Raw genomic sequence first — 27,590 nt, 5'->3', positions numbered from 1 at the left:
CGTGAGACAGAAACCTTCTAGTCAGCAGTTGATCATTCTTTGAGTTTGGTTTGTTATAAAGGCGTGGACAAACTCGGAGAAAAGATGTATTTATCGAGATTGTGCCATGAAGTAGGCAAAATGGACCCTTGGCCAAGCAGTCTTTCAGTTGTGGCTCTGAAGCTGCTTGGAGGTGACTTTGTATCCATATAGCCTGTTTGTTGGGCTTATCCATTCTCATCTGCCTTATAAATTGCCTTTTGGTTCTAACCAAATCAATTACTCCATCTCAGATAATATATTTTTCCCATTGGTAAGATTTCTTCATTCATCCTCCATATCTGAATGGTTTTGTTTCCGCTTAGAAGATTGCAGCCTGTAGCACTAGAAAACTCTGCATTTAAGGGTAAAATATTGGATCAAAAGCAAAAGTACAATATTAAAATGACAGGAGGGGACTGGATCAAAAATCATGTTAGAGTGGGAAATGTTTAAGGCAGTGATCATGAGAAAATGCATTAAACCATCACACTGGGTTAGACCTGAGCTAGGACAGCAGTTGATTCCATTAGAAAGACCTGGAATCAGTTAACCCACACAGACTAGCTCCTTTGCTAAGGGTTCAGAAAGGGCAACATTCTCAGGTGTGGATTAAAAAACTTATGTGCACTAAAATACAATGCATGGGTCAACACCCTGAGATTTTTGGCTGTGTTGATTGACATGGCTAATGATCCAAGGGTTCAAGTAAGCAGCCTCTGACCTAGCCAGAAGGGAAATCCACACAAGCTGACTGCATGACAATAACATTTTATGCTACATGTAAAGACATCTTAGTGCCAAAATTAGGTGCCATGTTTACGTACGACGGCTAGGGAAACCTAGATACCATTGCAGGAGAGTTGTGTTGATGCCATCTAATTAGATGATCTTAGATAAAGCGCCTACACAGGATTGGGGACGATGTTTACCTCATGATCATATGTGCAAATGTTTCCCTACAGATAATAGATTTAAAGCAAATAAATCAGCATACCTAAATAAATTCGCCTTAAGTCTTAAAAAATGGCAAGACCAGGAAAGGGTAGAACCCTTAAAGTTTTAATAAGTACAAAAAAAGGTGCAATACTGAAGGCACAAATAATAGTCGAACTGCATGAGAAATCACTACAGGAAATTAGCATGAGGCTCAGTCAAATGCAGCAGTGTCTGCATGAAATCAAGTCTCAGTAAAAATATTCTAAGTCCTAATCAAGAGACAGGCTGACAAGGGTATGCTTGCCAAAGTCAGAGCAAACCAGACTTGGTTCACTTCCAGAATGGAGCCTTTTTATAATGAAATTCACAGTGGAAATTGCATTGTCAGCATATGGTGATAGGTCGGGTGGCGGCGGACGGAGACTCATTCTTTGTTTTGGTTCTGCAGAAATGGGGCAAACAGGACAGCTGGGCCAATCTTGATGTAGTTATCACTGTCCCTGAAGGCCCTCGACGTACAGGTCTTCCTCGGTGTTGGTGTCTGGGCTGGAAACAACAAGCCTTAGTTGCTGCAAGGGGTTTGATACCCCGGGTATTGGTACTGTGTGGCTCCGGCCGGTCCTGGCGTCCCCACACTTGGAGGGAGGATGGATCTGATCTGTGGCAGCATGGCAACTTCTTCCTGGGTGGCTGCCATGTCAGTAGTTCCTGTGCGCAGCAGGACGGTGATCTGAACCTTGCTTCTTTTGTGCCTGCAGCTGCAGGAGAGTAGCTCCTCTACTCCAAGGAAGTTCTCTGGCGATTTGCAAAGCACTGGCAGCCCTCTGAGTTTCTTGGAGTCTGCGCAGAGGCATGACGAGTCTGTTTCTCCATGTGGGTTGGGTGCAGCTGGCAGGGTTGGCCCAAGTCAGTAGTCGATCCGCTGTTCTCTTGTCAGCAATCTTCTTTGTCCACTCTTAATTTGTGTCCGTCGAATCTGAGGTCCTGGCATCAGGGGTGCTACCTAAATACAGTATTTAGGGGCGTTACAGGGAGTGTCAGGTAGTAGCCAATGGGTTACCTATCTTTAGGGTGACTATCCTTCCTGTGGGAAGTGGGCACGGCCCAGATGACCTAATTCCACCGAAAACTGAGATGGTGGAATTTTCCCAGTCATGTGCACTTCAGGTAGCCCATCTTAAGGGTGGTACAAGTCTGAGGGTGAACGCACCTGCTGACTAGCTAATGTTCCCGCCTGTCCTGGTGCCAAATGGGCCCTGGGCAGGGGGTAGCAATTCCCCTGGGGGAAGCCAGGGTCGCATATTAAAGACGGTGAAGGCCTAAGAAGCCTCTTGCCATGATATGCTGATTAGTAGTTATCCTGCTTGGGAGAGGTGACAACAGCACCTGCCATAGTAAGGCATTGTTCCCAACATAAGAGAGCGTGGGTTCTCACCTCCAGGGGGTCATAAATGCATTTGTGGTTTCAGGCTGGACAGGACCAGTCAGCCACTACACTAGAGGTCGGTATATTTTCAAAGGATACCTCTAAGGTACACTCTGTGTGCATGTGTTAATAAATCCATCTGTGTGGGCTTATTAGTATGAGGTGTTTGATACCAAACATCATAGGTTTCAGTGAAGCCATTATGTGGCTAGGGAACTTGTTTTGACCAGTGCCCACTACATACCTTAAGATGACTTCCCGGTTCACTTGTACTGTCAGTAATTGAACTGGCCAGCAGAGGGGCATATCTGCTCATGCAGATGTCCTCACATGTAATATAATGCACTCTGCCTTAGGGTTGTAAGGTCTGCTGCAGGGGTGACTTGAAATGAAATTAAATGAAAATACATTTATATGCTGTGCATGGCTACCCGGGGGCATCCCAGCACTGGGCAAGACTAGAGACCAGTAGCAGAGAAACTTAGGGAAATAGTAGTAGACTTACGAATATTACATGCAGTGTAAGGGGATATGGCACGCAGGGTGTGTGCCATGATGTGTTTTCTCTTTGTAGAGCACCTTGTCACACAGCCTGCAGTGGTAGTGTGCCTGAGTTTGGTGTGGGGTCCCTTGGAGTGGCATAAAATAGGCTGCAGCGCTTCTAGACTCTGTTTAGTACCCATGCCGTAGGTTCTCAAGGGTACCACTTACTAGGGACTTACAGAGGTGCTAAAGGCCTAGTGACATGGGATTCAAGCGACCAGTTGTTCTTGTATTGAGGTACGAACACTGGCGACCTGGTGAACAGGAACCCAGTGTACTTCAAAGTTGCATCAAATACCAGGCAAAAAGTGGGGAGACTACTGCAACAAAAACCCAGTGTCGTACACTGTTAACTTTAGAGGTACTCGTTATTAGGTAAATTCATTAAACAGCTGTCACCCCCCACCACAGCCCCTTGAAATTGTATATTATAATTTCGTACGCATTCTCTGTATAACATGCAGCTGGTGAGTTTTTTGAGGTTTGATAAATCATGCCTCCATCTTTTGTGTTTTTCCACCCTGCATTACGTTCTTGCTTCCATGAACTTGCCGATTCATGAGTATACTGGCAGTGGTCCTTGCGTTTGCTGTTCATAAGAAGAATCCAGCTAAGTTTAGGTCGAGCCTAATTATGGCAAGAGAATAGTGATTCTCCCCCAGTGAAGATGGGTCCGCTATACCCATAACTTTGTTTTTTTGTCTGCTTTCGTGTGTGGGGTTTGTTTGTTTTTATATGTGTCATGTTGGTTTTCTACTGAGTAAGAGTGGGTCCATTCAGCTACACAAGGTGGCAGGTATCCATTTATGTTTGTTTTTGTCAGTTTATTGACGAGACAGAGGCATCTGCTTTACTCGGGCACCCTCTTTGATACCAATAACGGTGGGTGGGGAAGGCTTGCCTTTTGTTTAGTGCCTGTTCCCCCCCCCCCCCCCTCCTCAGGTGTAACTGACCCCTCCTCTTTTTGTGTTATTGGCTCACTTATAGTTACCTTGCCAGCGATGAGCTCCTTCTGGTTGTGGAGCAACAAGTTTCTCTTGATCAATTAGATTGTCTGATGTGGATGCCCAGGGACACCAATGGATAAAGATGGAAATGCTCTTCTCTGGGACTGGCTTAAATTCTTGAATTTCTAACAAGATGGCATTTTGGTTGTTACCTCTTGCATCTGCCCACCTAGTGGTATCATTACTGGACCTGGCAAATTCTTCATCTGCACAGCAGTGTTGGGCAATGTTATCCCAGACTCTAAACCTCTGCTTTTTGTGGCTGTCCATCAGGGGAAGGGCAAGCCTGGATCATAGGAAGAGCTGGGCTGCCCGACAACAGAAATAGAACTACACACCCAGCTGACTTAGAATGTGTCTGGAGGACCTCTCGAGAGGTTCATGATATTTGCATTCCTCTATAATGCATACCCCTTATAAACTGTGTGCTAACAAAGGAAAGATCACAAATAGAGTTGCTATGAAACTGGAATACTGAAGAGTTGAAAGTAAACTTCTGTAGTTTCTTGTCCCACCTCTTAATGGAGATAGATATGACCACTTGCTGCATCGATATGTGGGAGGACTTTTTTGTGAATGAGGCTCTCAGTGGTTACTGGTTGCTATTGTGTGTATGTGTGTATGTGTGTAATATCATTTGCCACTAAGGTGTCCAAGTTTCACAATACTGGTGCACTCCACATTTGATCTCCAGGTAACTCTACTTAGACAATAGGTTACACAAATGCTGAGGCACAAAAAGAAGTCCAATATAGTGCAGCTAGCTCTTTGCCACTGGATTCAAGCAAGCCTGGCTGAAGACGGCTGTAATGCCAGAAACCGGTCCTAGGAAGCTTGTTTCCGGTCCAGGGAAGGCATGGCTTGGCAGTTCGGGCTGGACTGTTCCCATGAGGCACAGGGTCAGACTGATTTGCATATGGCCATGTCTGAACTGGGGTGGCAGAGTGGGCTAAAGAACGGTGATGGATTAAACCCAGATCTGTTGACTGGGTGTGAGTGTTTTATTGGTTCAGATGCTTCGTCTATCACCACCCCCTTTTGTACCGCAGTGTCATTTAGATACCCATATAAGATATATTCACATACTATTAATCTAAAAGGATTACATTTACATAGTTGATGGTTATTCTAAGTGTGCCGCATGGATCTGGCACAACTGCATACTGCATCAAACAAGCCTGCCTTAAGAACTACTGAGTGTTCTAAGTTACAGTTGTTGTCCTATTAAAGCAATTTTCTTTCCTTTTGATGCAGAATTCAGCTTCCTTTTGGAATGGAGACTCCAGCCAGGAAACTCTGCAGAGAGTCTATGGCATTTCCTTCCCAGACGGCAAACAACTAAAAGAATGGGAGAGGATACAGGAGGAGGCCAGCAAGCGGGACCATCGTAAAATAGGAAGGGTAAGGGCCCGCTCATCAGTACAGGCATCGGTAGCCTCAAGCGTACATGCATTAGTATGATCCTAATAACTCAAGTGAATTAATTAAAGCTTTTAAACATTCACGCCTGTATGTATTATGATATGTGCCCATAAGGGTACGATACAATATATTCAGCCGACTCGCTTCATCTTTTCACTGCAGGGACATGTTTTTGCTTCATTTGTTATATTGGTTCACTTTCGTTATAGGGTAGTTATCCTCTTGTCCATAGTTATGGAGCTAAACAGCTCTTATTTTTTTGAGAATTGAAGGTTTCCCATAGGAGAGGTTTTCTCAAAATGTTTTAACAGTGTACTTCTCGTAATAGTCCACTTGTGCAAAGGCAAGCTATTTTTATCCGCCATTGTTCTGCTCTGAATAAACTTGGAAACTAGTCTGCAGGATGTTGAGCCCTTTGGGATATATTTGCGTTTGGAAAATGAGTACCTGGGGATAAATAAATATATATTAAGTGGGAACTCTTCAGGAGTAGTTCCTGTTCGTGCACTCACAGAAAGTGTTGATGTTTTTCTCCTAGGATCAAGAATTGTTTTTCTTCCATGCAGTGAGTCCCGGTAGCTGTTTTTTCTTGCCACGAGGTGCTCAGATCTACAACACCTTGATGGAGTTCATTAAGGTATGTCCTCCTCTTTCTCAAACTGCACACTCCAGGGCAATAATGTTTTTCCTAGCCCTCCCCAACCCCCACAAGTACTAATACTATGGGCATCGGTAACACCCACCGAGGGAGGGGAAGGCGGAATTACAACTCATTAGTAGTTTTTTGGGAACCACATGCAGGAACATGCATTTCCAGACAATGCTGGCATGTTTTTGCCAGGTATTTCACCCGGATGCTTATCAATCTTTTATCAGGTTAAACTGTCTAAGTGAAAACCACCAAAGGAGTGGTGTTCCAGCTTCCTTTGCCAGCCTCAACAGGCTTGCTGGTCCTTGTAAAGAGCACATGTGTGGAAAGTGCAGCAGACATCAGTGGATTCTTTGGCAGAAAGTTAATTTGACCCAATCACTAATATGTTGAAGGGTATAAAATTGGATTGAAATTAAATCAAGAAAATAGTCCCCAGTTTTAATTTTTATTTTCATAAAATCCTCAGTTTTCTGGACAGATTGGTGTGTAGGAAGGATCTTTTATGTGATGTTACCCTTGTCAGGGATTGATGTTGTAGGCTGTTTCTCTTTTTCTTCATCCACATGGGTCTATTTAGCGATCAAAATCCTATGTATGGAATGTGGAATTGCATTATGGCACTATGGAAACTGATAGTTCTACGTGTTGGCAGTCGGCGAGGCACCCTAGCTCCTGAATATTGATGGTATGACAGAAGCTTTTTGGATTACACTGCCTTTCTCACATCTGTACTTACAACTCATGATTGGTGGAACACAACACTGGTGACGAGGCTGGGATGCAGTAAAGGCAGTTCAATCTAAAAATCTTCAGTTTCAGCTCCTGTTGGCGTACAAGGGATGCCTACGTATCTGGTTACAGATGATGGTGTCCAATTTGTATCTTGGAGGATGCAGGACTTCGAGAAGAGTTTGGCCATTGCCCATCACAAGATAACCACAAGCCCACAGTCTGGACAGAGTCGGGAAGTCATGTGTTCAGAGCACAATAGATCTGAGGGTACCTCGAAAAGGGGGTTTGCGTGAATCCTTGTTGGCTCATTGCATTACCTTGTGCAGTGTGATGATGCAAACACCATTCGTACGTCTGAAAGCTAGTGTGGCCTTTCTCAGCTTGCTCAGCTCAGTCCTGCCTGGTTGAGGAGCCATGGGAGTGGTCAGCTCCAATGAGGGTTTTGGAGACAAAGAGGAATGGGATATCATGGGTAGGTAATACATGGGTAGGTATGACAGGAAGAATTACATGGGTAAATATTACTGGAGAAATTCTACTTAGAGAAAGCATGGAATGTTCACTGTGTAGTGTGTGTTGAGAAACCTAAATGGAGGAAGAAGGGCACGCCCTAATGTAAGGGCCTGATTACTATTGTGGAAGTGAAAATACATTTAGTGTTGTGATCACTGGAGATACTTGGAGTATGTCTAAGTTAGTGAAGTGCGAGATTGATTGTCTGGAGTCAATACAATTCAATACATCTTTATTGTTCTTAATCCCTTCGACGCTCATGACGAGCTCAGCTCGTCATGAGTTACGCCTGTCGTACGCTCATGACGAGCTGAGCTCGTCATGTAACGCAGGTTTTTTTTAAACTCAGCGCACAGCGGGATAACGGCCCGCGCGCATGAGGTTAAAAAGATCATAAAAGCACAGAGTGAAAACAATACAATAAAACATATGAAATATACGCAGTATCACAAATAACATTCTCAACTAATTTATGGTTAGCCAAACACATTACAATCACATCAGTCCATCACATACAGCAAATTGAATTAAAAGAGAGTATACAACTGTCTCTTTAGATGCTTGACCTACCCTACTAGCTACCCTCCATGGATTTTCTGCTTCGGCTAGCCACCGTAACACAACAACACACGCTATAACAGATATCAAGGCTGTTTAACATTTGAAGGAAGGTTGAGGCCACCCTACATTTCTGAAAGGCTAACTTTTTCAATGTGGTTAAGACTAAGCTGAAAAAACCTATGATAGAAGCCACCGAAATACATGAAATGTATCAAAGATTTTTCCGCCTTACCCTTACAGGGACAGGGGCAGCGCACTAACCCACGCATTAGCCCATCATAAAAACACGATTGTGTGGAGTCATCTGTGCGCTGAGATGCAAGTTTCCTTTCCATCTTTAGATTTAAAGTCTTACTCCGGGGTCTGGAAATGGAACTGGGAGGGAGAGATGCTTCACCACGAGATCCTGCTGATACCTGCGCTCATTAGACATTTCCCCATACTGACGCGACTTACTTGGTGAAAGAACTTTGTGATCGCTGTCCTTAGATTAAAGGTGCATTTGCATTAACGGCGCCATGGTGCCATTTGTCGAATTTTCTAAATTCTCAATTCAGCAATCTCGCCATGCCTTGCTTTTATTTTAAAACACATTACATTTTATTCTTTCGAATGCATGTTGCCAAGGGACTGCGTTGGCAGAACAGTGCTTTTTTTCTGAAACTTTGAGTATTAAACCATGAATTTATTACCAGTTGGAAAAGTTGTAATGACCAAGCACATTTATGACGTACTGAATTTATACATGTGTGCTTTGAAATGATCAATAGTGACATAATTAACTCTGTTCTGGTTTTATCAGTTTTAATTGTTTTGCTGATTCTTAGGATTTTAAATAACTAGAAACAATCAAAATGACCTTACCTTGTAAGTTTAGCATGTTTTGTTTCCATCTGAATAGATACCCTCATGAGCGTTGATAGAATTAGAAGATTACTCCATTCTGATGTCTCTTCTACTTTTCTAGAGTGAGTACAGGCAGCGTGGCTTTCAGGAGGTGATCACCCCAAATATATTTAACAGCAAACTGTGGGAGACATCTGGTCACTGGGAGCATTACAACCAGAACATGTTCTCCTTCCCGGTGGAGGATGAGATGTTCGCCCTGAAGCCCATGAATTGCCCCGGTCACTGGTGAGTAAAAATAATCAGCACTGGGTACCGAGTTATTATATGTTGGTTGCAAGTAATATACATACTCAATATGACGACTCGCTTAGGGGATCCTGAGAAAATCCTTCACGTGGTCTACCCAATCCTGCCAACTGATTGGCCAAGGCTCTAATTTGTTTTAAACATACAATCCATTTAAAGTAATCTTAAATGTCTCTACATAACCACATTCTCCACATGCCAGTAAGCAGAACTCCACAGTAGACTTCCTTTTAAAATTCTATTGGTTTTGGTCTGGTATGATTTCAAGAATTCACCACTTTCTTGCATGCAGAAATGTTTTAAGGACCATATTTTGATCACTGGTCCATTCTACTTGGTGTGTCAAACTTTCCTTTAAAAAAAAAGTCTGTACAGGAGAAGTAAAACTGAGCACATGGAGTGAGATTGTTTTTGTAGAGCTATTCTCATGGCGACTGAAAGGGAGAAAGTGGAACGTAAAGCCCACTGGCGGGATTCTTAGTTATCGTTCAGTTTTAAAGGCTGTTGTTTCTTGCTATGATACGCTAAGTCAGTTGTGAAGGTGTAGAATATATGTGTCATATCCTGCGATGATTATCAATTCCCTGCTTCCCTTTTCTCAGTTTGATGTTTGACCATCGACCTCGGTCATGGAGAGAGTTGCCCCTCCGACTGGCTGATTTTGGGGTTTTGCACCGGAACGAGGTCTCGGGCGCCTTGTCTGGCCTCACTCGTGTGCGCCGCTTTCAACAGGATGATGCTCACATCTTCTGTGCAATGGAGCAGGTAAGAAGCATGAGGGTCTGGAGAACCAAGACAGTCATAATAGATAGTGATGTAAAGTACACTTATCGCTGTGCTATCTTCTAAGGGAATGATTTGAGAGATGTAAACAGGAGAAAGGAATGCATAAAAATGGATATGGAAGTGGGGAAGTGGCTGCTTAAAGTACATACCTTTGCAAACAAGACCCAGCATGTCTGACAACTTCCATTTCAATCCAACTAATCAACTTAGGAGCATCATGGTGTTTCTGTTTAGACATCTTAAGATCCCTGGTTAGGATTGCACTGCCCTATGTCACACATTTTGTTTCCAACCTCAAGTATTACTTCCGGTTTCACCAATTCCTTGCTTTTTGTAGCAAAAGTCCCTGCATACAGTCCACCTCAATTTCCTTCTTTTGTTCATTTGTAGACATTATTTATTTGATATATTTCCGAAACTTTTCTGGTGTGCTTGTTGTAGAGTGGAGGGAATGGTGAGAATGGAATTCAGAATGTGCGCGTGTAGGTGGGAAGGATGAGGTGGAGACTGAAAATTGGACAGTGGACGGTTGATGCTGGTTGGAGGAAGAGGATTTACGTTCCTCTATCTGATGTACTTACTGTTTAAGAAGGTCTTTCTTGTATATCCAATCAGATTCCTGCTTTATTCTTCTGAGGCGGTCCTCACAAACACCCTATATGTTTCTCTAACCCTCTGTGCTGCGAGCTCCAAGTTTCACTAGGGTCTCTTGCCCCTTGTTAGACTCTGCACCCGGTCAGTCTCACTCTATTCCCCTCATTGCTTCTCTGCTCCTGATGTTCCCTACCACTGTGTACCACTCTGTGATCCTTCCAGTGCCGGCCATTCTCAGATGTTAAGGGCACCATTGCAGCAGCCAGTATATTTCATTCAATGGGTCTTTGTTTGTCGAACCAGTTGAATCCACTTTGGGACTTTCTACACGCTGGTAAGCGAGACGGGTGAAGTGACGATGGTATGAGGGCGATCAGAGGCTGAAAAACAAAAAGGTCAGAAGATGCTGGCAAGAAGGAGAGATGATGGCTTTATGGTGTTCAAAAAAGAGCCTTTATATTGACCTGCTTGATCATGATTGTCCCAGCACGAAAACCACCTAGCGAAATTGATGTTTAAACTACCATCCATTGAAGCGAATAGCTTTTCGCTTCATGCCCAATTAAGCGCAAGTCAAAGAAGGTAATTTCCAATTATGGGGCTTTTTACTAAGACACACAATTTCTAGATAAGTGTAGTGTTTTATGACCACTAATACGTTCTGGTCAGTATGAAGTACAGGACTTAAGGTTCTTATGGCACAAAGGGAGTTTGCCATTCATTCAGGTAGAGAGCTGTGGAAAGGTTACCAAAAAAGGAGACGCGAGCAGGTAAGGCATGTGAAGGGCAACAGATAAAAGAAGAGGCTCCTAGCACCTAAAATTCATTATGGATGAAAATCTTATTTACAGATATATCCATTCATTAAAACACATCACTATATCATTTAATAATTAGTATGCTCATGGTCTATGCTGCATTCATTTTATGTTTCCATTGCTACGTCTGTCACTTCTTTCCAAGTTTGTCAGATTAAAGTTAACATATTTCAGCCATCATCTTTCTACCAGGTATCTTTTCCTTTTCTCTGACACATTTTAAGGGCTGGGATACTTTATATGGCTGCAGAGGTATGAGCATTGAGTGTTCACTCATAACCAGGGTAATAGTGTGTTAAAATAAGTGCAAGGTTATATTTTTAAAAGTCGCCCAATAAAACCAGTAAATCATTTTTGTTAATCATGTTTGCAGTGTTGAAACCATTCTGTTGTTGTTTCCATGGTAATACAGATGTCTTCATCTTTAATAGTTAGAAGGGGAGATTGCTGGCTGCTTGGAGTTTCTGCGGGCAGTGTACTCTGTGTTCGGGTTCACGTTTAAGCTCTTCCTGTCCACACGTCCAGATGAGTTCCTTGGGCAAGTGGAGATGTGGGACCATGCAGAGAAGGTGAGGTTCTGACACTGACAGGGAATACAGCAGTACTTCCCAAATATTTTAGAACAACAACCCACTTTTTAGAACGACAAACGTTTGCAACCCACCTAGCTTTAATGGACATGAGGTGACAATTGTTTTGTAAGTAAATAAAGCATTGTGTGATCATGCATTGTGATTTACAGACAGCACATTTTCCAACGGAATGGTCACTACATTTGCACAGACATACAGTATCCCTGTTAAAACTATGTTGCACACACATGATAATGTGTGGAAATCTGATTTCAGTGAATATTTCTTATTTATGCATCAGCAAGTAAAGTGTCTTGATTTGTTCTGATCCTATTCAAATCTTTGTTTCCATCACACTTCAGAATTACAAAAGAATTTGCACTTCATTTTTGCTTTCCTAACTGCTGAATGTGTACAGTTCATATGCAGGAATGTACATTTTGTTGTATGTTCCGAAAAAAAAAATGACATCCTACAGTTCATATCGCACTTCTTGTACCCCAGCACGATATTCACATAATTCACTTTGTTTTTCTTTCTCTCTTCGCAAAGTGAGGGAAGTTTGTAGACACTAGTCCTCATGTTAAAACAAAAAAATAAGCAGTAGAAGACTTAGCCTGACATTTGACCTTAGGCATCTTTTTTAATTGGAATTTCGTAGCCCACCAAAAATCATCTCGCGACCCACAGTAGTTTGGGAAACACTAGTTTACAGTAAGAGTCAGTCATCAAATGTTTGCAGCTTACCCAGGATCTGTAATTTCCCCAAGCTTCGATCGACTAAGGTTGAATGACAGATGTACCTTGATGACAGTGTCTGCAGAAACATGCTTACTGTTTAATACCCTGATTCTTTAGTGAAAGCATGCCATAATGTATGTAAAGCTGCAACGTGCAAGAATGTAAACTAGGTATTTCTCTTGTAAGCACTGTGTTAGGAGTTTGATTTTAGTATCTTAAATCTACCTCTAAACATACTAGTAAGGCAGCGTGTTGTAGAATACATCATGGTTACACCCTGATGTGAAAACATTTCCCAAAGACAGTGCTTTGCTACTACGGTGATGCAGCGCCTAGGTTGGAGAGCCTTATCAGTATTCTCTCTAAGCTTGGCAAACTTTGTGAATTCCAAACATTTTGTATTCTAGTAGTTCACACAGGGTGTTGAACGCACCGGTGAGACAGGGATTTCCATGCACTTGAAGCGGCTGATACCTTAGCACAATGCTGGCATTTTTAATAACCACTATTTTAGTCAAGCAGTAGATGAAATTGCTTAATTTTAGACCAATGGCTCTTAACCTGTTGGCCGGTGACTCCTGGGGGTTTGTGACTGCTTAGAAAATGAAATAATATTAAACGAGTAATAAAGGGTATGTAAATAAAGAAGCAAAATGTACAAATTAGCATTGTAAAACGTTCTGTAAATGTGAAGGAATTTGAAATTGGAGGCTAAATAATTATTTATAATTCTCAGTTAATTTGTGGGAGTAGTGCAAGTGCATCAAACTGAATATAGTAGGGACGATGAGTGGCCGTGACTGAATTTAGAAACAATACAACCTTTCTATTGCAATTAAACTTTTGATTCATGGTTGTAAATCAAGTGGGAGATCTCTATCCAGTTCTAGACATTCTTCGATTGATTTCCCCTGTTCTTTTTTCCTCCGCAAGGTCTTTGGTTTTTAATGCTATTCAATAGGACTGAGTCAAATGCAATAAAACACACGTTGCTCACATGCTGAACAGCCCTGGGTTCCAGAGCCTAAATGTTGGATGAATTATGTTTTTTTGCACACTCCTATATGGTTGTGCCATTGTCATTCTAGTTTGCCTCAATGAAGTCCCTTCACATCGAATACATTTCAGCCAGTTTTTTTTACAGCGTGTCAATGTTTCCTGAATCCAGAACAATGTTGACAATTGACCTATTTTAGATGTATCAATAGATCGTGCTTTGCACATGCTCAATTGTATACAAAATGTAAATGATTGTGTACAATTTTGTATAAACTGGTTTCATTATTGTGAGAAGTTGGCCTGGTATATGATGATCACTATTCTAGTGAGCACCTTGCACCAGTCCAAACGACCCTTATGGGGATTGGTTGAAAGTCAACCTTATAGACCAGCTATCCTAATGGTGGCATGGACAAAAGCAGTCTTAGGCTAAACTCAAGAGGGCATGTGAAGCCAGCTGTTTTACCATATGCAATCCTTTTAACATCAAATGAAAGGACACCACACAAGTTATATATTATAAATTATATGTATTTATTTCTAGAATAATCCCCTATACTCTTTATGAGCACAGAAGCACAAGCGTTAAACAAAGAACTTCAGATAATATACAAAAGCTGCACAATTATGGATAGGCCGGGTGGCCACTCAAACCATATATTAAAAAAGTGGGATAAGTACCACGTCACGAACAATGGTAAGGCCTAGGGCCTTGAGAATCGCTGGGACTACCCTGGACTAACGAAGTTTAGGACATAGGAGGCCCACAGGATGCGGGTGCAGTGTCTATAGGCAACCACGTTTACCATACAAGTCAATGGTGCGTAAAAATTAGAAAGTTATAGGTTTGGGAGTCTTCCGACTGGACTTGAACTTAGCCACTTGAAACTAGGACACTAGGGATGTAAATCACTACAGGGGCACTGGAGTACCCTCGTTACCTCACCCACAGGAAGCGGGTGCATAAGTGCCAAAGTGCGTCAGGTTTCTTCGTGGAGTTCTATGGAGCCTGGAGTAAAAGATGCTGCAGGCGACCAGGAGACAAAAGTCCGGTTGGATCCAAGTGTGGATCGAAGATGTAGAGTACCTGAAAGCAGAGGGGACAGTGTCTAGGTCACTAGCCAGTGACCAGGAAGGAACCAGGAAGGAACCAGGCAATGTCGGGTTGCGATCAGGTGCTGTCGAGTAGTTTGTCTCCGCTGCAAGTGGAACAGGAAGTATTGAGGACAACCATGAGTTGAACACGGGCTGTCCCACGAAGGCTCTCGCTGTCGGCGGTGTCGGTTCTCGAATCGGAGTCAACAGGCCTTGGCAAATGCAACCCACGCAGGAATCGAAGATGGCTTCTGGATCAGACCAGCAAGGTCAGATCGGTGGCTCCTTTTCGGGGGAGCTAAGGCCAGTCTGGAGCAACCAGACCAGCAGTGTAAAGTCAAAGGTTCATCGTCACAGAGGCCACTAGCCAATGGGCAAGTGACCGGACAACGCGTCGAGCAGGAAAAATGCAAAAGGGCCCCATGCAGCACTCGATGAGTGTGGAGAGGTGATCTGTGGTGCAAAAGCTGTTCGGGGCTTCTCAATCCCCAATGCACAGCTTCGAGGATGCCTCAGGAGCTTCACAGGAAGCACTTCGCTGGCTTTCCAAGATGGCCAGTCCCACGTCTCATGTCGCCTCCACGGGTCTCAGCTTTGCTAGGACTGTGGATCGGGCTGTTGGAAGTCTGGTAGTCCAGGTCTTGTCGGTCTCTGTCGTTCGAGCTCCGGCGGGAGCAACGGCAAAGAAAACCTTTGAGCGCTGATGGTGCCTGCTTGCACAGGGTTGGCCACTCCTTGACCACAAGGGAGATTCTTCAGTCTTCTACGTCGAGTAGGATGTTGAAGGGTCTAGAGTTTCGTTTCAAAGTTTCAGTCAGGATGATATGATGTGCCATGGCACAGCTCCTACCTTTATTCCAAATCAAGGGGCTGGCTCACCTGCTAGGTCCCTCCTATGGGTGGGACCCAGGAAGGGGGTTGGTTACACCCCTTTCCCTTTGTCCAGTTTCGCGCCAGAGATGGGGCTGGAATGCCCCAGCACCGGTTTGAACTGGGCTTTGCCTGGGACACCTTGTGCGCCCCAGGCAGTGTCTAGTTTCATTCAGCCCTCCCTGCCCCAATTCACTATCTCCTGTCTGGGGTGGTGTAACACCTCCCTGTGACAGGAAACCTTTTGTCCAGGCCTCCCCTGCCGGAGTTTCGGTCAGCAGCAGGAGGCCAGACTTGTGTCTGTGGCAGCAGCACCCATTTTGTGATGCTGAGGCTCTGGTTAGATTTAACCCCGTTTAAGGAAAGTAACATGTCTTCTCCCTCTAGAAGGGTGGAATGCTACCCCCGTCACCAGGACTGGCGAGGGGGTAGTATTCCAAAGCGTATGACACCTTACACGACATGTTTTGATAAAGCCAAACCAAAGTTAGCATTGAACCGCGAGGTTCATAATGCATTTAAGAGTATATGGTATGGCAATATCCCAGAACAGCTATAAGGACATGGTTCCGAAAGCTGCAGACCGGCTCAGCTCATGCTAGAGCACCATCTCACATAAAACCAAGCACTCTGCCTCCAGGATTGTTAAGGCCTGCCATAGGAGTGACTTATAGGTGTATATGTGTCCAGATATAGGTTTAGATATAGGTATACTATATCTAAGCAAGGGGTGATTACACCATCTTGCCCCAGCTGAGTGATCAGCCAGTTGTGTCAGATTGGATGGCCAGCCAGGGGTGGCAAAAGATATGCTGCAGCCCCTGGTAGGCCTTGGATGCACATATGCCCTGGGTACCTATAGTACACTGTACAGGGGCGGATAAGGTGACCCAATACCCAATTGGTAATGTACCTAAAGTACATGGTTGTGAATTTAGAGAGAGAACAGCAGGGCTGTGGGTCTGATTAGCAGGCCCACAGCCACATTAAGTCGAAAACCAGTGAAGCAAAAAGCAAAAAAGCAAAAAAATGGGGTGACCATAGGAAAGCAGACCCTACTCTCCTACAATTAATATATTGTATATTTCGATATATGTTTTATTTTATACTAGCAGCCCGCCCCAGCGTTGCCTGGGGCAGAAGGGGGCTGGGGGCTGCATTTTTACCCCGGGGCAGAAGGTGGGTGGGGCAGCATGTTGTCGAGCGGTGCACCCGCCGACTCCCTCTCGCCCCCCCCCCGGCCCGCCCCGCCTCCCGCCCGGACTCCAGCAACATTATATTTAAGTTCAGTAGCAGCCCACGCGGTACACCCGCCGACTCCCTCCTGCCGACTCCCTCCCGCCCCCCCCCCCCCCCCCGGCCCGCCCGCCTCCCGCCCGGACTCCAGCAACATCATATTTAAGTTCAGTAGCAGCCCGTGCGGTACACCCGCCGACTCCCTCCCGCCGACTCCCTCCCGCCCCCCCCCCCGGCCCGCCCCGCCTCCCGCCCGGACTCCAGCAACATCATATTTAAGTTCAGTAGCAGCCCGCGCTGTACACCCGCCACCTCCCTCCCGCCCGCCCCGCCTCCCGCCCGGACTCCAGCAACATCATATTTAAGTTCAGTAGCAGCCCGCGCGGTACACCCGCCGACTCCCTCCCCCCTCCCGCCTTCCACCCCAGCAACACCTCCAGCAACGTACCTCTCACTGCTCCTCCGCTTCCCGCCGCTCCTCCCCGCGCTGCCACTGCTCCTCCGGTTCTCGCCGCTCCGCAGCTCCTACCGGCGCTGTTGTCCTCCGCTCTTCCTGGTTCTGGTGAACGCCGCTCCTCCCCTCACGCAGACATCGCTCATGTCGTCTGCTCTTCCTGGTTCTGGTGAACGCCGCTCCTCCCCTCACGCAGATGTCGCGGCCGGCGCTAGTTGCAAGGGACTACTTTTTTAAATTTATTAATATTTTAAACAACGTTTTATTTTTATTTTTATGTAGCCTATGTCCTTCTGCTTGCCCTGAGGTTTTCTAAGATGTCTTGGGTGTGTAGATTGGCGCTGTGGTTCCCGAGATTACCTTGGCCAAAGGTGCAAGTTCTCTCTTTATAATAGTAGTATAGATACAGTGATAGCACTGCTGAATGGTAAGCCCCCTTACGTCTCAGCTTGCAGCACCTGCGTCCTCTGTTCTTTATTGAGCATACAGTGATAGCACTGCTGAATGGAAAGCACCCTTACCTCCCAGCTTGCAGCACCTGCGTCCTCTGTTCTTTATTGAGCATACAGTGATAGCGCTGCTGAATGGTAAGCCCCCTTACATCTCAGCTTACAGCACCTGTTGCCCTCTGTTCTTTATTGAGCATACAGTGATAGCACTGCTGAATGGAAAGCACCCTTACCTCCCAGCTTGCAGCACCTTTACCCTCTGTTGTTTGTTGCGCATACAGTGATAGCGCTGCTGAATGGTAAGCACCCTTACCTTTCAGCTGGCAGCACCTTTAGCCCTCTGTTCTTCATTGAGCATACAGTGATAGCGCTGCTGAATGGTAAGCACCCTTACCTTTCAGCTGGCAGCACCTTTAGCCCTCTGTTCTTCATTGAGCATACAGTGATAGCGCTGCTGAATGGTAAGCACCCTCACCTATAGTGACAGCGCTGCTAAATGGTAAGCGCCCCTTAGCTGTCAGCTTATAGCACTTTTTGCCCTCTGTTGGTTATTATACATATAGGTGATAGTGCTGCTGAATGGTGGAAACCCTACCCCTCAGCTTACAGCACCTGTAAACCTCTGTTGTTTATTGCACATATAGGTGATAGCGCTGCTGAATGGTAACTGCCCTTATTTCTAAGCTCAAAAGACATGTAGCCCTCTGTTGTTTATTGCACACATAGGTGACAGCGCAACTGAATGATAAGCACCCTTACATTTCAGCTTACAGCACCTGTAGACCGCTGTTGTTTATTGCACATATAGGTCATAGCACTGCTGAATGGTAAGCTCCCTTACGTCTCAGCTTGCAGCACCTGTGGCCCTCTGTTCTTTATTGAGCATACAGTGATCGCGCTGCTGAATGGTAAGCTCCCTTACGTCTCCGCTTGCAGCACCTGTGGCCCTCTGTTCTTTATTGAGCATACAGTGATAGCGCTGCTGAATGGTAAGCTCCCTTACGTCTCAGCTTGCAGCACCTGTGGCCCTTTGTTGTTTATTGAGCATACAGTGATCGCGCTGCTGAATGGTAAGCTCCCTTACGTCTCCGCTTGCAGCACCTGTGGCCCTCTGTTCTTTATTGAGCATATAGTGATAGCACTGCTGAATGGTAAGCACCCTCACCCCTCAGCACCTTTAGTCCTCTGTTCTTTATTGCACAAACAGTGATAGCGCTGCTGCATGGTAAGCACCCTCACCTCTCAGCTGGCAGCACCTTTAGCCTTCTTTTATTTATTGTGCATACAGGGATAGCGCTGCTGAATGGTAAGCACCCTCACCTGTCAGATGGCAGCACCTGTAGCCCTCTGTTCTTTATTGCGCATATAGTGACAGCACTGGTGCCTTGTGTAGGATAATGGGGTGTAAAAGTAGCAAGTAGATTCCCCAGGACCACGAGTTCCTTTACCCTGGTGAACATGCTTTAAGGGATATGTAAAGAAAGTTGCACCGGTGTGCCAGGCAGGTTACCGAGTGCCCGTTCTGCCAGCCTTACATGGGCCCAGCTCAGGAGCGCAGTCCACCCCTGCCCTGGTGTAAACTGTTACTGCAAACAGTGAACACATTAAACCGCGTAAACCAGGCTTACCTGCTCCGAGAGAGAGGAGGTGGGCAGATTATAGGTGGTAATTTCCCAGCTGGAATCCACAACTACTTAACACTAAAGACGCTCCGTATTTTTAAGCAGATGCCGCCAATACAGGCCATACTACGGCCCACAGGAGCACCGGTGCTCACAGGGCAGCGCTGGGGACAAGATGCTCCTCTCGCTGCAGCAATAGGCAATGGCACGGTGCCAGCCGGGAATCCGGAACGAAAGGACATGGCTAAAGTGGTCAGGGGCTGAGGCAGCCATGGAAGCGCCCGATGCGGAGACTGCTAGCTCAAGGTATACAAACGAGAACATAAAACACACTGTGCAGCTCCGTAGGTAGCTGAGGCAAAAAAGGGCCTGTGATTCACCAGTGTCTAAGGAGTGTCCCAGACGCCGGGCAATGATCAGTGAATGAACTCTCCAATGACCGGTCTCGAGTGACCATAGGCCTCCCCATCTCAGCATCGCCAGACACCATGCAAATGTTAAAAGCAGTGCACCGTGGAATACATAGTCAGATTGGTTGAATTTAGAGCTAACGGCGCGGCCTTATTTCGATTTTGACTGACAGGGCACTCTATCGAAAATGCGTCAGATGTCCCTTCTGCTGTAGTACAACTGCATTACAGTCCATTGCAATCTAATTCGGTTGATGGGACACCGGCCATGGCCTGACTGTGTAACCGGTCTGCAAAACTCAACATTTTCAAGTGCTCAAGTCTGTGACTTCCACTTCACTTTGTCTGAAATTAAAACATAGTACTGGGAACATGGTGTGCCGGTGACGTAGACACTCGCATCCTAGACTGGGCCACAGTTGGATCAAGAATGGTTCCCAGCGCTGTAAGGTCAACAATCAGAGCAAAATACTCTGGTGGCGTCACGCTCAGCACAGCCGCTGTACACGCCGCACAGCTTACAGAAACATAGGTACTGACAGCCATGGGAGTCTTGCGTCCCTTAAAATACAAGATGAGAATGAAGCCTCAGCCTGCACCCCATTTTATCACTTTATAAGCGCCTCATTGCAGCAAGAGTGTTTCGGCATCTGCCCCCGATTAAATGTCAGAAAATCCATCGGAATGCAGACATTTCACCACCTGCACCGAAGCACTTAATTACACAGCGCTACCGGCGCTGTTGTCCTCCGCTCTTCCTGGTTCTGGTGAACGCCGCTCCTCCCCTCACGCAGACGTCGCTCATGTCGTCTGCTCTTCCTGGTTCTGGCGAACGCCGCTCCTCCCCTCACGCAGACGTCGCGGCCGGCGCTATTTGCAAGGGACTACTTTTTTAAATGTATTAATATTTTAAACAACGTTTTATTTTTATTTTTATGTAGCCTATGTCCTTCTGCTTGCCCTGAGGTTTTCTAAGATGTCTTGGGTGTGTAGATTGGCGCTGTGGTTCCCGAGATTACCTTGCCCAAAGGTGCAAGTTCTCTCTTTATAATAGTAGTATAGATTGTTAAGCACTGCTTTCGTAACATTTAAGCTGTAAAAAAAAAAATACCAGAATTTCTGTGAATTGTTGTTAACTTCTATCTTACATTTTTTTCTAGCAACTGGAGAAAAGCCTTAAAGAGTTTGGGCACATATGGGAGCTGAACCCAGGGGATGGTGCCTTCTACGGGCCAAAGGTGCGTAAACGTAGCTGCATGGGTGCCAGTGTGGGAAACTTTAATTTCAGTTTTATCAGTTGACCCGGACTTCAAGCTTTCTTGTTTGAAATAAAAGTAATGGTTTGAAATAGAAAATGCTACTTACCAGTATGCATCTGTTCTTGGCATGTAGAGCTGCAGAGTCGTACACTTAGCAATAGATCGCCACCTTGTGTTGGGCTCGGATGATTGCAGGTTGTTGTCTTCTTGGAAGAAGCCTTTGTAGTCACGAGATAGGTGACTCCTCCCTTGGACAATACTGCGCATGGTCATCGACTCCATCCTCCGATTGCTTTTCGCCATGATGGGAAATGATGGAGTTAGTAGAAGTAAAGAGAAAGGATGTCCATGCGTGTGCATCTAAGTAAGATGAGTACTGGAACGGATACAAATCCCGGGGAGGCGGGAGGGCGTGTACGACTCTGCAGCTCTACATGCCAAGAACAGATGCATACTGGTAAGTAGCATTTTCCTTTCGAGGCATATGAGCTGCAGATCGTACACTTAGCAGCGATTATACAGCAGTGTCTCCCCTAGCGGTGGTCGCTTGTATCCGTTGCAGCATACTGAAATAGTGTTCTAAGGACAGCTTGGCCTACTGCAGCTTGCTGCTTGGCTTGCACATCAACACAATAGTGTTTAGTGAAGGTGTGTATTGTAGACCATGTTGCTGCCTTGCATATGTCCTCTAGTGGTATATTTCCTAAGAAAGCCATAGAGGCTCCTAGTTTGCGAGTGGAGTGCACTCTAGGAGGAACCGTTAGTGTACGTTTAGCTTTTTGATAGCATATTTGAATACACTTTACAATCCATCTGGCAATTCCTCCTTTAGATATGAGATTGGCCTTGTGTGGGGGAGAGAAAGATACAAATAGTTGTTTTGTCTTTCTGAAGGATAATGTCCTGTCTGTGTAATATAGTAGAGCTCTTCTAACATCTACGGTGTGTAAAGCCCTTTCTGCAACAGAGTCCGGTTTTTGAAAAAACACTGGTAGCTCTACTGATTGGTTAAGGTGAAAAGGAGTAATAACCTTTGGCAAGAATTTAGGATTGGGCCTAAGAACCACTTTGTTAGGATGTATCTGAAAAAAATGGCTCTTGTATTGTGAATGCTTGTATTTCACTGACTCTTCTGAGAGAGGGAATGGCAACAAGGAAAGCCGTTTTCCATGTTAGGAATTGCAATTCACACTTGTGTAAAGGCTCGAAAGGGGGTCCCATAAGTCTTGTAAGGACCACATGTAGGTTCCATACTGGAGCAGGCGGTAACCTAGGTGGGATTATTCGGTTTAATCCTTCCATAAATGCTTTTATTGCAGGTACTCTAAAGAGAGATAGATGTTGCCTATTCTGTAAATAGGTTGCAATTGCTGGCAGATGCAGGTGTATGGAAGAATAAGCCAAATTGGACCTTTGTAGGTGTAGAAGGTAGCAAATAATATTCTGGATGGAAACATCCAGGGGATCAATGTGATTATTGTTACAATATATTGCAAATCTTTTCCACTTAGCGGCATAACATGCTCTGGTAGTGGGTCTAATAGCTTCTTTAATTATGTTCATACAGTCTGGTGGTAGGTTTTAGTAACCGAACTCTAAGACTTCAGGAGCAAGATCGCCAAATTCAGTTGGCTTGGTTCTGGGTTGGTGTCTTATTTCTCCATGGTTCTGTGTTAACAGGGATGGCGTGAGCCGTAATTTCTGATGTGGAACCAGTGAGAGATCTAGTAGTGTGGTGAACCACAGCTGACGTGCCCATGTGGGAGCCACTAGTATTAGTTTGAGAGACTGTTGTCTGAGCTTGCGTACTACTAGTGGAATGAGTGGGAGAGGCAGAAAAGCGTACGCAAATCTGCCTGACTGGCATGTAGAGCTGCAGAGTCGTACACTTAGCAATAGATTGCCACCAAAGCCCAAAATTGAGTTGTAACCTGGTGCAAAAACGGTTTTGACTGCTGAGGTTACAATCAAAGGCTGTGTTTCAGTTGTGCACTAGAACAGACAGGCAGTGAAAAATATGGTTGTCTGACACCTCCTTCTCGCTTGCAACGCACCAGTCACCTCACCTGCATTGATTTCCCGTTGCTGACCTCTGTACACAGAGCGGGTTGCCCTCAAGGTGAACGCCTAGAGTACTGTCTTGAACACCCCGAATCGAAGGGCACACCAAGAAAGAGTTCCTCTGCCGCAAGGGGAACTTGCTTATCGCACCACCTTTGTGGAAAAAAGAAATGGGACAAGTGTCTCTCGCTGTTTTCTATGACGAGTCAGGCTCTTCTAGACTCTGAGTGTTGTGAGTTGGGCAACCCTGCCAGGATAGCTCCTACCTCCAGTGCTTATTTGTAGATGTGTGGACCGTTAACCAAACCTATGAAAGAAGGAGAGACTCAAAAAGCAGCACTTGATGTTTTATAATGAAATATTTATTATGTGCAAGAAGCCTTGTGCATCAGAGTGATGGAAATTATTATTGCAAACTCAGCAGCCCTAAGATAATATATATATTCGAAGAACCCAAAGCATTTTATATCGCATATCCCTACTAGTCGTTATAATTGGTCTAACTCTACGTAACGCCTGTTTCTGTATTATCTGCCTCATTTTTAAGATATTGATCAGCGATTAGTATTTTCTCTCACTACCTTATGCCGTACAATGCGTTATCCTCTTTACCACAAGAATGATTCCAGAACTGCAGCATTTCCCACAAAGAACCAGTCTTTACTTTTCAAAAATGCTTTGGTTTCTTTATACCTTATTCCCCAATGATTCTCTATGCAGAGAGGAGGGGGGAGTTGCTGTGCAGTCTCTTGCATCTGTGCAATGCATGATCAATACTTCTGTTAGAGACATATCTGAAAAGCAAGCAATTGTATCAAAAACATGATTTCTTTCCACATTAAACATCCGCTGGACTGGAAGAGCTTATAATGTTACTCACTGCTCATAGCTTTCTGAACAGCAGAAATGAAGTGTCCTTGTTATTGCATTTCTGTTAACTTTTACTAATGCCAACCTACCGATTAAAAAAAAAATATGGCGATCTCATAAACGCTAGTATCACCTTTTACAGTATCAGTCTTTTTATATAACCTAAGTCTTCAACATGCACACTCAATTCATTTGTTCAATTTAAAAATACTTTAGACAATTATGTCTGTCAAATCGCATAAAATTACAAATAAAATCGGAGTACTAGCTATTGTCACAATTTTTCTTAGGTCTCCATAATTTAACAACAAATTCATAATTCATCCTCAATATTCCTTGCTGCTAAAAATGGTTAAAATACAATTCAATAGAAGGCTAATGACTTAATAAAAGTGCATTTGGTTAAAAAGAGAAGCAGTACTGTCTGTCTATTTGAAGCTGTTTTAAGACTACTTATGTTCAGGGATCCTCCCCTTCTTCATTTTTAGGTTCTGAATTTATTTTTAGTTGCTTCTCCACACACTCTAAAAATGTTACCAGTTTTGTGATCACTTGCGGCTGCTCATTTTTCAGTAGGAAACTGAAGGCAGATTGTAATATCCATGTCCCCTCCATAATCAATAGGAACCTGAGCAGTCTACCAATAATGTAGGGCATATGCAGAGCAAGTGAGTTATTGACTCCTGAAATAGATTGCATAGTCGGCATATTTTCGACTCTGGTTTATCTGCCCATGGTGGAGACAGGTCTAAGTACGCAAAGGAGCCTATCCGAAGCTGCAGATTTAATCTTATAATGGGAAGAAAATGTTTAGTTAATATGTTTGTGGGCCTTTTCTGTCGTAGCTACCGAGGACCAGGTAAGCGTGTTCTCTTTTAGCAAATGTTCTTTAATCAGATTTCCGGGATATCTTTTTACATTTCTGTCAGAGCTGTTTTGAACAGTAGATGCGGCATTATTAAGTTCCGAGCTCCCTTGATCGAGTTTGCACCAGTGCTTCGTCTAGAGCGATTCAGTGATTTGTGCTGTCAAGACACACAACTTCTAATTAATGCGCCTACATTCATCATACAACTTGGCCTGATCTGTTTTAACATGCACATCATCTAAAAACCCCTGCATCATACATCCTTACTAATATATCCAGGACAAAGCCTTATAGCTAAACAGGGCCAGGATTATTCATAAAGCTTAAAATCGGTGATTCCATAAGGTTCATTCAGAAGGGAATTTATCATAAGATTGCATACTCAGCCTCAAGGTAAATTATAAAAGAGTATCTGAAAACAAAATTGTGCAATTGTTTTGAAAAATATCTTCTAGGGACACACTGGTATCAAATAATCTTCCGACATCTTATAATCATAATAGCAAAGCATTAAGTGAAAATAGTGCAGACACTGCGGTGCTTGGATACATAAAATATGTGCGTTTAGAACATAATAGAAAAACAAAATGCTCCGAATAGTCTCAATTCTGAAACCATTCAGTCTTATTGTGTTTCAGTATCCAAGTTCTGAACAGCCAGTTGCTGATGTTTTGGCCCTGCAGGCTTATGTGAGCGGGAACCTTCCAAACAGTAACTATCTGTCTAAAAACCTGTCACAGAAGGCTTCTCATATTTGTGGTAAGTGAAGTCCTTCTCATGTCATCGCTATGCATTTTGAAGATTATAGTCAACCGGCTTGAGGTCAAGTTGCGTTACATCCCGAGATGTAAGTCCATTTAGGAAGTCTGCGGCCTCCTTCAAAGAAGCATTTGGACCTGAGATGTAGCAAGAAGGCACACCGTAAGCCCCAGAACCTGTTGCAGTCTATAGACACCTTTGAGGTCTTGATGAGTTGGCATTAAGCATGTGCCCTCCATGGCCTCGTGGTGCTGTGTGTACCAGTAGCCTCCTGTGTGCATGGATCAGATCTGAATGTTCAGGAAACTCAGTAGGTTTTATGGAAGAATAAATTAGTCCGTGTGATTCCTGTTCTCTCTCCCCCCACCCCCCCCCCCACCCCCACCCCCCAGATCTCTTCTCCCGACCCACTGTTGCCTCATTGTGATAAACTTCAGATGCCTGCACTAAAGTACAATTACCCCAACAATTTGTCCCTTACTCCTGGATGCAGAGAGATGCCAGCTTTTAGACCTTGGGTGGAAAGTCCTATCGTACATGTGGGTTGCCAGCAGTAAGTTGATTTTTTTTACTAAATTACAATGACCACCATGGCCCTACTCAGCTGTGTTTGACTAATCCTTTGCAGTACTTGGATCTGCTGGGGTCTCTCTCTTTTCAGGCTTAGGCGTGTTTCATCGGCTTTTCACTACTCATTTCACTTGTTTTCTGCTCTCTGATGTGTCCTCTTCCATGGAAAAGAGGCCTTTTTCAAACTCTGAGATGGAAACTTTCCAAACTTCATTTCTAGGCCAAAAATTGTAAAAGGAAATTATTTCCCGGATTTGAAGCTGTGATCTCTTGCTTCTCAGGCTTTAGTCTCTTTCAGCGGCTTTTCACTACTCATTTCACTTGTTTTCTGGCCTCGGATGTGTCATCTTCCATGGAAAAGAGGCCTCTTTCAAACTCTGAGATGGAAACTTGCCAAACTTCATTTCTACTCTGAGATGGAAACTTGCCAAGCGTAATTTCTAGGTCAGAAATTGTAAAAAGAAATTCATTCCCGGATTTGAAGCTGTGCAATAATCTTCTAACTCGACACCCACACATAGCAGATAAGCTTTAGCAAGGCTAATAGTTCGGGTTTTTGCATTGTGGAAAGTTTGTATTGGGCTTCATAAACATACACTGATGATGTATAGCATAGATAGCGGCATCGCAAACCTCCCTTGCCCAAAAACCGTAACTGCGCAGAGAGCAACAGTGCGAAGGATGATTTGCTCTCTCCCTCTTTTTCTCTCTGAGCTCATTTTGAGCAATCTTTTGCAAAAAATTGGATCAGTGTCTCATGCTTGCAGAGCAGCATGATCACAGCAATTGACGCACTCGTCACAAATATGCAATAAATGACATTTCATGTAACTTCCCGCCCTAAGCCACTCTTGTGATATAACAATGCATCATTTCTCCCTAGTAGCATTGAATTTCCAAAGTACCACTTAGTCAAAGCAGAAAAATGAGTGCCCAGAAAACATGTGCGATGTAAAAGTGACTTGGGTATCAGAGAATCTTGTACCTCTCATAAATCAATACCACTGTCAGCCTTGCTAAGGACTTGATAAACTATTCCTTGTAATGTTGGATAATGGTGAACCTTGCACAAGGCTCGGTGATTGCGAGTTCGCACTTGACACAAAGGTTTATAATTTAGATCCTTGTGCTACACATTCATCTCAACACTAGTGATGCTTGTACTTTGCATGCGTTCTCGTATGGGGGGGTCGATCCTTCCAGGTGTTGGCCTCTCAGCTATGGAATAGCCTGCCACCTTCCCGGAGACAGGTACAGGATCTCCTCAGTTTCAGGAGGAATCTAAAAACCTGGCTCTTCCAACATTAGAAGAGGCCTACCTGCCGTTGTGTGCATCGTTCTGTCATGGGGTCTTTCTAGCACCGGGACACTCTCCGGAGTAGCCGTGCGCTCTACAAATGCCCAGTAACATAACATAACACCTTATCCTCCTTGTGAGATGAATGGAGCCTGAAGCCACTGGTCCTTGTACCTTAACCCCTTCCATGCTCATGACAAGGTCAGCTCGTCATGGGTGTTACCTGCGCTGTGCGTTTGACGAGTTGACCTTGTCATGAACAATGGGGATCATGCATATCCAGCACAGGAGG

General features: G+C 44.5%; 1 protein-coding gene across 1 annotated transcript in view; it reads left to right on the top strand.

Annotated features, from left to right (window-relative positions):
* The window catches only part of TARS2 (threonyl-tRNA synthetase 2, mitochondrial), a 195,892-nt gene that overhangs the window by 124,116 nt on the left and 44,186 nt on the right, over positions 1 to 27,590 (top strand). Inside the window, exons 9-14 of the mRNA XM_086947465.1 lie at positions 5,188 to 5,334; positions 5,894 to 5,992; positions 8,781 to 8,947; positions 9,571 to 9,733; positions 11,598 to 11,735; positions 20,775 to 20,852. Of these exons, the coding sequence (XP_086803591.1) occupies positions 5,188 to 5,334; positions 5,894 to 5,992; positions 8,781 to 8,947; positions 9,571 to 9,733; positions 11,598 to 11,735; positions 20,775 to 20,852 (792 nt within the window). The remainder of the gene's footprint in view (positions 1 to 5,187; positions 5,335 to 5,893; positions 5,993 to 8,780; positions 8,948 to 9,570; positions 9,734 to 11,597; positions 11,736 to 20,774; positions 20,853 to 27,590) is intronic.

This window comes from Lissotriton vulgaris, chromosome 12 (genome assembly GCF_964263255.1).
Source record: "Lissotriton vulgaris chromosome 12, aLisVul1.2, whole genome shotgun sequence".
Lineage (NCBI taxonomy): Eukaryota > Metazoa > Chordata > Amphibia > Caudata > Salamandridae > Lissotriton > Lissotriton vulgaris.
The sequence above is the reverse complement of the archived record's forward strand: the minus strand, read 5'-3'. Positions and strand labels throughout refer to the sequence as shown.